General features: G+C 29.7%; 1 protein-coding gene across 13 annotated transcripts in view; it reads right to left on the bottom strand.

The window, feature by feature from the left end:
- Nucleotides 1–12,121, bottom strand: part of ATRNL1 (attractin like 1) — an 839,028-nt gene that overhangs the window by 451,400 nt on the left and 375,507 nt on the right. For all 13 annotated transcript variants that reach the window (XR_013525132.1, XR_013525133.1, XR_013525131.1 and 10 more), the window contains exons 23-24: nucleotides 9,273–9,351; nucleotides 6,889–7,046 (exon numbers count right to left, since the gene is read on the bottom strand). Coding sequence is in view for 10 of the 13 variants with exons in the window: in XM_035269198.3 (XP_035125089.1) it covers nucleotides 6,889–7,046; nucleotides 9,273–9,351 (237 nt within the window). In the remaining 3 variants the exon portion in view is untranslated. The remainder of the gene's footprint in view (nucleotides 1–6,888; nucleotides 7,047–9,272; nucleotides 9,352–12,121) is intronic.

The raw sequence follows: 12,121 nt of genomic DNA, 5'->3' as shown, positions 1-12,121 counted from the left end.
AAAATCTTAACAAAACAACTTACTATAAAATTTCATTTTGGGAAAAGAAAGAATTTTGGTTATTATTAAATAAAAAACCAATGTGCTTTTTGTAAATATAAGGGAGAAATCTTTTTTTTGTACTAATAAACTATCTACATTGCATGATAAATCTTTTTTAAGAGTATAAGAAAGTATATTTTATCTATACATTCCTTTCTCCAGAGAAATATGTTACTCATCTCTTAATTGAAAAACTATTACTTTAGTTACCTCAGCTAAGTACTAAAAATATTTTTAAAATACATAGTTTCTTCTGTAAAGGACTTTAAGGGCTGATAGGGGATAAATAAGTGAAACAATAAACATAAATAAACTTTGATAAGTTGAATATGCCAGTTGTAAAAAAAAGAGTAATTGCTAGTAGTTAGGTATAAAAGGAGGTTATATTCACAATTAAACAAAGGCTAGGCACAAGTTAACAAGCTTAAGGCCAGAAAGGTCATTTGAAAGAAATAAATACAGAATGTAAAAATAATGAGTAAAAAGAAATAAATGAGAGAGGACAAATGTTCAGGGAGCTGAAAGTAGTTTGATATGTAGATTTAATAATGATAAAAAAGAACATTTCCTAAAAATAAAAGTGTCAGTAAAGAGACCCTTTATGTAAATGTACATGCACAAACTACTACAATTTCAAAAAACAAGAAGAAAATCTGACAATATTAAAAAAAGAAACACATCCCCAAAAATAATTGGAAATCTCTGTAATCTTCTCAGTAATTGATAGTAGTAAGAAAATCATCAAAAATCTCAGACACTGCATAACAGTCAAATAAATATCCAAATGACATTAAAAGAATAACAAGAGCAGAAGGCACTTTGCGTTTTAAGCACACGGATTTTCTGCAAAATAAAATATATGCTCAAAAAAGGCCTTAATAAAATAAAAAGGATTAAAACCATAGATTTTCTCTGACAATAGAAAAAACTGAATTGGAAATTAATTAAAAGTAGACACTGAAAATAACCCAAAGTATATGAGAATTAAATAAGACATTTCAGAATAACTTATGCATCAAAGAAAATATCACAGGGAAAAATCAGGAAATATTTTAGACTAAATAAAAATAAATATACAACATATAAAAACATATAAAATGTGTTCAAAGCAGTGCATAAAGGTTAATTTATTGCTGTAGAGCTTATATTAGAAAAAATATAAGTTCTAAAATCAATGATTTAAACTCTCACTGTAGAAAGATGTGAAACAAGAGTGAATAAAACTAAATAATTTGTCTTTGCTTGTTATGATGAGCAGTTATAATTTTTGTATGACTTGTAGTAGAATTAATCAACCAAATACACATAAGTAAAAGATAAAGGAGTAAATTTATCTTAAATATTATGGGAAATTTTTAAATAGGTAAGGTAAAGAATGAGATCAAAAACTCTCTTAAATACCAATTTGTAATAATTTAGGACAATTATTACAGTGTAATAGCTATAGTTTTGCTTCACATTACTATGTCATTTAATCATCATGATAATCCTGTAGTTGATTACTATTGCTAATCCTCATTTTATAGACTGGATAATTGAAGCTCAGAAGAATGAATGACTTGACTGAAATTACAAATATGGGAAAGACAGATGCAACAGAAATTGAAGAAACAGTTATTCCAAATGGAGAAAAGAAATCAGTGAGATATGTCACAGAGAATTAAATACTATAAGGACTAAGAAATAATCCATTGACACTGGATTACTTCCATTGATAATAACTAGAATCACTGCTGACATCATAACTGACAAACTGATAGGTCTAGTTTAAAGGTGTTTTGCTACATATTAACTTTCTAATTTTCAAAATACATTACATAATGTATATAAATAATAGCAGCATTTCATGATAATAATTGAAAAAGGCATAAATATTCTAGAACTTTACAACTGGTCTCTAATCATATTTATAATCTGTTTTCTGTTCTCTTTTGCTGCAAATGAATATATATAGAAATTGGTGCTCCTATGAAGGGTGAAGACACTTTACTTCTGCTTAAAATTATCCACCATTTTTGATGCCTATAATATGTGTATAGGATGGAAAAGAAAAGGTTGTGTTTGATGTGCAGTGATGCAAAGTCCATAATTAAATAGTAGTTTAATAAGACAAGGATTATTCATTATGATATTAACTAATTTCAATCATCTCCAAAACTCATTAAAATGAAAAAAAAAACATTAAAAACATCGTAAGATCCCTGATGATACTCTTTAAAAACCTCTATATCTCCCTTCTATTCCTCCTCTATTTCACTCACCACAGTCCCTAACTCCAGGCATCTATTAACCTGAAAATAATGGCCAAAACTTCCCAAATCTTATGAGATATGTGGATGTTTAGATCCATGAAACCGAACATCGCCAAGAAGATTGAATCTAAAAATGACTTAACTAAGACACCTCAGAATCAGATCATGACCCACCCCACATACAAGAGAATACTTCTAAGGATATTAACAGATTTCTCAGCAGAAACCTCACGGGTAAGGAGTGAGATGATATATTTAAAGGGCTGAAAGAAAAATACTACCAACCAAGAATACTGTACCTGGAAATGTTGTTCTTCAGAAATGAAGGAGAAATAAAAGCTGACAAGCAAAAGCTGAAGAAATTCATCACTACTAGACCTGCCTTACAATAAATGGCAACAGAATTGTTCCATAATGAAGCCCAAAGTTAGCAGAAGGAAGGAAATAATGAAGATCATGGCAGAAATGAAATACAGGATAGAAAAACAATAGAAAAGATAAATGGTTCTAAAAACAATTTTAAAAATTGACAAATCTTTCACAGGACGAACCAAGGAAAAAAGAGACAAAACTTAAACAAATTATAAATATATAAGGAGACATTACTACTGTCACCATAGATACCAAAAGGTCATAAGAAATGACTGTGGGCATTTTTATTCCAACAAACTACATAACTTAGAAAACTGAATAAATTCCAAGAAAAATAGAACTTGCCAAGACTGAATCATGTGAAAATAGGAAACTTGATTACACCTACAATAACTAAGGTGATTGAATCAGTTATAAAAAACTTTCCAACAAAGAAAAGCCCAGGAATAGATGGCTTCACTGGTGAATTTTAACAAACATTTAAAGCATTAACACCAAGCCATCTCAAACTCTTCCAAAAATATGAAGTAGAGTGAACCCTTCCAAACTTATGCCGTAAGGCCAGCATTTCTCTGACACTCAAGTCAAACAAAGAGACTACAAGAAAAGAAAATCAATGGCATTTCAGAGATGTTGGTAAAAGGATACAAAATTTTAGTTAAATAGGAGAATTAAGTTGAAAATTTCTATTGTACAACATGGTGACTATAGTTAATAATGCTTTATTGTGTTATTTAAAAAATAAATACAATAGTAAAATATCAGTGAGAGGGAAAACAAACAAATAAATACATGAATACTGTTGTACCACAGCTTACCATAGGGAACATACGGGAAAAAATTATAAACCAATGTCCTTGATGAACATAAATGCAAATATCCTAAACAAGATGCTAGCCAACCACATTTTATTCAACAGCACATTAAAACTATCATAAAACATGATCAAGTGGGATTTATCCCAGGGATGCATGGATAGTTCAAAATATATGAACCAAAATGTGATATACCACATTAACAGAATGAAAAACAATAATCATATTATCATCTCAATAGATGCTGAAAAAGCACTTGACAAAATTTAACACTGTTTCATGATAAAAAAAAAAACTTTCAACAAATTAGGTTTAAGAGAAAAGTACCTCAAAACAATAAAGAACTTATATGACAAGACAATATCTAACATCCCACACTACGGCAAAATGCAGAAAGCTTTTCCTCTAATTTTACGAAAGAAAAAAGAATTCCCACTTTCACTACTTCTATTCAATGCAGTATTGGTAGACCTAGTAGACAAGGAAAAATAAAAGGCTTCCAAATTGGAAAAGAAGAAGAAAACTTGTCTCTGTTTGCAGATGACATGTTCTCATACACAGGAAATCCTAGAGACCACTAGTAAACTGTTAAAACTAATAAACTCAGTCCAGTTGCCAGATACAAAATCAACATACAAAAATCAGTTGCAATTCTATACATTAACAATGAACTCTCCAAAACAAAAGTTAAGTAAACAATCATATTTACAATAGAATCAAAATGAATAAAATACTTAAGTTTAACCAAGGAAATGAATGACCTGCACACTGAAAATTATAAAGCACTGATGAAAGAAATTGAAATCATCAAAAATAAATGGAAAAGTATCCTATGTTCATTGATTGGAAGAATTAACATTGTTTAAATAGCCACACTGCCCAAAGTGATCTACAGAGTCAATACAATTGCTATCAAAATTCCGATGACATTTTTCACAGAAACAGAAAGAAATCCTAAAATTCAAAAGGAACCACAAAAGATTGCAAACAGTCAAAGAAATTTTGTAAAAGAAGAACAAAGCTGGAGGCATCATACTTCCTGATTTCCAACTATATTAAGAATCTATAGTAATCAAAACAGTAAGTTGCTGGCATAAAAATACATTAATAACAGTGGAGGAGAAAAGAAAGGCTAGAAATAAACCCACACACAGGGTCAACTGATCTTTAACTCAGTGCCAGGAATAAACAATAAGGAAAAGATAGTCTCTTCAATAAATGGTATTGGCAAAACTGGGATATCTATATGGAGAAGATGAAATTCGAATCGTACTTTATACCATACATAAACATCAACTCAAAATGAATTACAGATGTAAGTATAAGACCTGTAATTATAGAAATCCTAAACAGAATAAAGGGACTAAGCTCCTTGACACTGGCCTTATCAATGATGTTTTTGGATATGATACTAGAAATGCAAGCAACAAAAACAAATATAAACAACTGGGACTGCATCAAACTGAAAAAAGTTTCCTTGTACTGCAAAGGAAACAATCAACAAACTGAAGAGGCAACCTGCAGAATAAAAAAAAATATTTGCAAACAATCCATTCAATAAGGAGTTAATATCCAAAATAGTAAGGAATCATGAAACTCATTAGCAAGAAAACAAATACCCAATTTAAAAAATGGACAATGGACCTGATTATAGGTTCCTCCAAAGAAGATATACAAATGACCAATAGTATATGAAATGGTGCTCAGCATTGCTAATTATCTTAGAAATCCAAATTAAAACCACAATGAGATATCACCTCACAGCTGTTATGATGGCCAATATAAAAAATACAAAAGATAACAAGTGTTTGAATAGATGTAGAGCAATGGAATGTCTTACACACAATTGGTGGAAGGGAAATTGGTACAGCCATTATGTAAAGCAGTATGAAGATTCCTCAAAAAATTAAAAATAAAACCACCAATGATCCAGCAATCCCACCACTGGGGATATATTCAAACTAAATGAAATAAGTATCTCAGAGATACAGCTGCACTCTGACATTCTTTGAAACATTATTTCCAATAGCCAAAATATAAAAATGAGCTGTGTCCATGGATAGATGAAGGCATAAAGAAATTGTAATATATATGTCTATATGTTTTATATATATAATATGTATTTATATACATACATACACACACATAACAATAGAATATTATTCAGCCTTTAAAAAGTAGGAAATCTGGCCATTTGTGACAATACAGAAGAAACAGAAGGACATTATGCTAAATAAACAAGTCAATCACAAAAAGACAAATGTTGCATGATATCACTTGTAGGTGGAATTTGAAAACCTTACGAACTTATTGAAAGGGAGTACAATGATGGCTGCTAGTGTTTAAAATCATAATTAAAATAATTTTACTGTGTTTTGTATAAAGTTTATTATAGTTTTATAAATAAGCACATATATTAATACTTCTTGCTTTAATATATCACATTCCTTAGGCATAATGTAATGAATTTAATAAAGGGGAGAAATTAGGCCTACATATCTTGTCCACCTCAATTATTTTCCACCTTGTATTATTTTCAGAGAGTGGAGTATTTCAACCTCATTACACAAATTTTGATTTCGCTTCCAGAAGAATAAGTTCTCCAAAAAACCCAATTTAGAAAGTTAATTTCCAACCACTAAGTATTCAAAAACATTCTAAAATAACTATGTAATGGTTTTTTCAAAATTATTTAAATGAGAAATAAAGGAGAGAAAACAATTTAAAATATAATAATCATATCAATTTTAATTACTATTTAGTAAATTCTATAGATGAACCCTTTCCCTTTCAAACATAACTGAATAAAAGAGGTGAAATTTGATAAATATTTCTCTATGAATCTTAGGAAATAAAGTCATATATCCTCAATGTTAAAATTTTAAAGACAAAATATTTATGGTGTTTTTCTTACTGTATCAACATCTGAATCAATCACTATACAATGAAGAAGTAAATTTCTCAAATTAATTTCCAAAAGTTTACCAAATAGTAATTATACACATATTTCTTTAACAGTTCAGTAATTACCTTGTGTTAAATCAACCTTAAAAAGAAAAAGAAAAAATAATTTCAAGTGGGGTTATATGAGAAGGCTATTTATTTAACCCTCACTTAAAGTATAGAATAAATCAGAAAATCAAAACATTTCAGTTATTTCAGGTTTAGCTGCATTTCTTAATACATAATAATCACGGAAATATTTAAATATAGAGTTTGTAGGTTCCATGAGTGTTTTACAGAAAAATTCATCATCACGATATTCACAGACCTTATTTATCAAGGATCAACACAGTTTTAGTATTAGTCAAGTCAAGAAATATATATATACCATCATGTTGGACAAAAGCATCATTCTTTTTTTAATGAAATGAAGGTCATTAGAAGTAAATACTTTTAACACTTACCTGTATTTTAATAGGCCAGGAAAAGTTGCTGACGTACACATAGAATGTAATGTTAGGATTGCTTCTAAAGTTAAATTTTTCATAGGAAAAACTATCTCTGTATTCCTTTATATTATTCTTGGAAACTATAGGAGTCTCTTCCCCAGATATTGTTCCAGCTAAAATGTAAATAATTTAAATAATTAATATTAGGAAATATCTTTATGAATTTTAAAACACATATTAAACTTGGTTTTTTATAATTGCTCTTATAAAATTATAATTATCAAAATATACTCATGTTATTTTGAATTAAAGAAAGTTTGACATAAATATGATGGAAACAAATTTATTATAAAAGTTATTTTTAAAAATGCTACCACTGATTAAGTGCTATGTACTAGGCACTGGTTTAGAGACTTTATAATACTCTTTTTAAAACAATAATATCCCAGAGGTATTATTAACTCTATTTTTCAGATTCAAACCTGAGCCTCAGAAAGATTAAAGCACTTGCCCCAAGCTTATAGCTACTAAGCAGTAAACTCCTCTTTGGAACTCAGGTACATATGACTCTAGAAAATGAGCTCATTCTGTTTACAAGTACGCAGAGCATTTCAAAACAAATCAGATCATACTTTTGTGTATCTCAATCTAATTTAAAAATGTAAAAAAAAAATCAATTTATTTGTCTTACCACAAACTGAACAATCACTGCTTTAAATTGGGTGGAGGGCATACTTTAAAACAGACGCTAAATGCTCAATTAGTTAAACACCTATTGAGTGCTCAATAAGCATTTACCGAAGTTAATGAAATAAAACAAAGCATTTCCAACAATCTTAGCAATACTTTCCTCTTAATCAATAGTAAAAATAAGTAGAATTAGTATACTAGGTAACTGAATTAATTTTTAACTAACCACCCATTCCATAATCACCTTGTGTGCTATTATAAAATGCAGATTCCATGACTCCATCTCCAAACCCAATAAACAAAAATTTCTGAGGTCTGGTCTGGGCCTCTGAAAAAACACATGATTTCTTGCATACTAAAATCATCATTCTAAAGTGCTTAGAAATGGATTACAAACATTTTATAGATAGCTTTTTAAACAGTTTTTTACTGGTCAGAAATAACTTTCAAAATAACAGGATAAGTTGTTATAAATTTTTCATTAACAAAACCCACATAGCCAACATTTTACTATATGTTTGGCACTAATAGCAACAAAATGTCTATTTGCCTGAATTTTATTTTTTTAGATGTAATATATAAATTCTGGAATTGCAAAAGATCTCTTAATTCTTGAATTCTATGTATCCATAATATTCTACCTATGAAAACAGCACAATGACTTAATTTTCAGAAATAAAATATAAACTCCTAAGAATCCATGAATTTTCTATTAAAAAAGAGAAACAACCTCCAGCACATTTATGCAATAGTATACCTTTAATATAGAAAACAGATAGCAATAACATTTTTAAAATGAAAGTAAAAATAAAATTAAAATTAAAGTAAAAAGGGCTGGGCACGGTGGCTCATGTCTGTATTTCCAGCACTTTGGGAGGCCAAGGCCTATGGATCATGAGGTCAAGAGATTGAGACCATCCTGGCCAACGTGGTGAAATCCCTCCTCTGCTAAAAATACAAAAATTCGCTGGGCATGGTGGTGTGCACCTGTAATCCCAGCTACTCAGGAGGCTCAGGCAGGAGAATCGCTTGAACCCAGGAAGCAGAGGTTACAGTGAATCCAGATTGCACCACTGCACTCCAGTCTGGTGACAGAGCAGGACTCAGTCTCAAAAAAAAAAGTAAGAATACATTTCATAATTCAACATTAAAATTTGAACGGCTTCTCAGATATGCTTTTTAAGTCAGTAATTTAAATTTATTAATCTTATTATGAAACACATATTATGTGTTTTTTAACTCCTCTGAGCCCTGAAGCCGAGGAGGGGTTATATTTTCTAAGCTTGATACTAATAGATATTACTTTAATCAGTATGCACAGAAGAATTTCATTGTTTTATATAAATATTAAGGTTAATAATTACATTTATATTTTTGATAGTGAATCAAATAATTGAAATTTCAGTCTCTAGTCATTAAAGAAGCAATTTATCTTAATTAAAATCACATTTTATAACATTGCCATTTAAAAATTTAATTTAGTGTATAATATTTGTTACCAATCTAATTTTAATTGAATAAAGGAGAAAGTTAACAAAATAATGAAGCTCTCTTTTCTCTACTTATAATTTTTATCAGTAACAGCAAAATAATAATGGCATATAACATTTTTAAAATTTCATTTATTTAATTAACAGTAGAAGATAATGTTAGAACAACTTCCAGATAGAAACACATATAAAGGAGGTATAACATCAATATTTTTTTACCTGTTGAGCCGACAGACCACGTAATGTTGAGATTAAAGTTGTTTGACGCATTAATTGATATATCCAGATTTTTGTTTGACTATCAGAGAAGAAAATATTAAGGTTAAAAAATAAAAATTACACCAGATATATATGATTTAGTCTACTGCTTTAATTACATCTGTTTTATTTCTTAAACTCTATACATTTTGCAAATAATCAGCTGAATATATGTAGATGCCATTTATACATTTTAATGAAGAAATGTATAATAAATTCAAAAGTAGATTTCAAGTTTCTCATTTATTTTCTTTATCATAATTTGGATAAAGATGATATGTAAGCCAGAAGCTCCTGTAATTTAATATTTTTATTTGAGTCCTCTTTGCTTAGTTGTAAACTAAGCTTAGTTTAAATTGAGTATTTGTATTTTGATTCTTTTTGCTGAGTTTAAATGATATAGGTTTGGATTAGTCCCAAGTAATTTTATAACAATATAAGATTATTTTGTTAAAAGACTTCTTGTTAGGTGTATATTTTTATTATTACACCCATATTTTCTAGTGGGAAAAATTACATATATAAACTAAAACTTTCAGGTAGAAATGATGAACCTACTCCAAAAAACCAGCAGATCACATTGTTTCCACAGCTATACAGAGGAACACTGAAAATTTAATTTTATGTCAGTCAACCCGCTTCTTGTCATTCATTAGCAGAGTGCAGACTCTTTCCATGTAATTTCAGGGAAATATGCCTATGAGGTTTTTTTTTAATGTTATTGTGATTTTTCTTACTCTAAGAGGTAGGGAGCAGAAAGTAGGTACGTTTACAACTATTTGTTCTTGTGGAAAGGCAAAGAATGTTGGTCATAATGGGTAAGTTTAAATTCAGATATTAAATGTATTATGCTTTATTTTAAATATTCTCTACAAAGACTTGTAGAAAAATCTACACTGCTAAGATGTAGCTAGTGAAATGGAGTAAAAGATAGGAAATACGTTAATTTATTAGTTTTACTATTTTTCTAAATGATAAAGCAGGTAAGCCAATAGAAAAAAAGCCTTCCCAATTCTGAGTGGCTCGAAGGAGAAAGTAAATATGGAAACAACCAAATTCCCCTTTTCTGATATAACAGTCTTAGGGGAAAACTGATAAGCAAATGGCCTTTTCCCCATGAATAGCAGGAGAAATAAGGAGTTTCATAAAAGATAAAGGCTGCTCGATGATGTGGGATGGCTATCCCATTTGAAAGATGTGTAACCCCCAATCTTACACCTCCAAATAACATCTACTCGTAATGATTTCCCTACATGGAAGTACAGCTTAGCCTCTACAAAGAACTAGTAACAGTGTTCCATATCCATCAAATGATATTCTCACAGTTTCCAGGAGGAAGAATGATCATCTTGAAAGAGCATGTAAAATAAAATGTGTTTTAAGGTTAAGTGATTGTCATGCATATTTTTCAGGGTAGTGCATAGTAATATTGTGGAGATAGCATTTGAAAATTTGAAGGAGTTAAAAAAATAAAATTTTGGATTTAAAATAGAGTAATTCAGAAGGATATTGCATTATGCATCACAGTGATATTCATAAATGGCTACAAATGTAAGAAGGAACTTTTTTCTTGTTTTCTATTGATTATCAATTGATACTGAATTCTATTGACAAGCTATTAAGAACCCTTCTACAGCACATGCCACAAAATGTCAAACATATTGGGATTTTCCTATTTCTTTTAAGATATAAGTGAACACAGTGTTGCCATAAATTCAATGGAAGGCCAGAAAAACAATGGAATAACTCTGACTGAAGCAATAAATGCAGAATAATTTCATTTAAGCATGCAGATAGATCTGTTCAATAGATTGTGTTGTTCAGTTGTGGTATACAAAATACACTTCAAAATATACATAATGTAGTCCTAAGGAAAATCCAGGTACTAAGGGAGATATCTGGTAGCAAATATTGATTTATGTCATCATAATAAACTAACCAGACTTGAATCCAATAACACTTTTATATTCAGTAAATAATTTTCATGAAGCAATGAAAAGAATTAGTGAAGAGTCAGATAACCTTTGAAATCTTAGGTCTTTAATGTACAGGCTGATTGATTAGGAGGAAATTACTTTTCCTTTCCAAAAATCACTTTTCTAATCTCTAAAATGGGAATATAATTACCTCCCTCAAGAAGCTCTTATGAGCATTAAATGAAGTAATTTCTGATAAAACTTGGTTTCAGCCCATAGTGCTTATAACTGTAGTGTTGTTGTGTTGTTATCAATATTAGATGTAGTGACACGGTATATTCTTTTTCTCCTCTTTCTTCATCTTCACCTTCGTCTTCACCCAGAGGACTGGGAACTCAATGAAACAAAACAAAATTTTTTTAAAAACCATGCCCTGAGGAGTGGATTTTTTACTATTAATGAAGTGGTTCCAAAATAACTTTTTTATGAAAGTAAAGCATGGGGAAAACATTGTACCCTTAAGGAAGCTTAAATCTTTATTTTCTCTTGAAATTGCCTCTTCTTAATTATGTGTATCTTATGCTGGATGAGATTAATATTAGCATAACTGTTGTTGCTAAAAGGTCACACCAAATTTCCAATCGATATTTAAAAACCTATACAACTGTTTTTGAACTTTTAGTTCATTCTCTGTCAATTCCAAGTTTAGGCATTGCTGAATTATATGGTACCATAACTAAAGCCATATAAAAAGCATTTAGGGTTTAAAAAGCTGTACTGAAAAAGTGACACTGTAGTTATCCCAGTAAATGATAAAATCAGTGATTTAGAGCATTGTTGGTTAAATATGGATAAGTTTGACAAAATAATGTTATACAGAAACCTAACCAGAAA

This window comes from Callithrix jacchus, chromosome 12 (genome assembly GCF_049354715.1).
Source record: "Callithrix jacchus isolate 240 chromosome 12, calJac240_pri, whole genome shotgun sequence".
Classification (NCBI taxonomy): Eukaryota; Metazoa; Chordata; class Mammalia; order Primates; family Cebidae; genus Callithrix; species Callithrix jacchus.
Note: the sequence above shows the minus strand (reverse complement) of the source record. Positions and strands in the feature narration are given on the sequence as shown.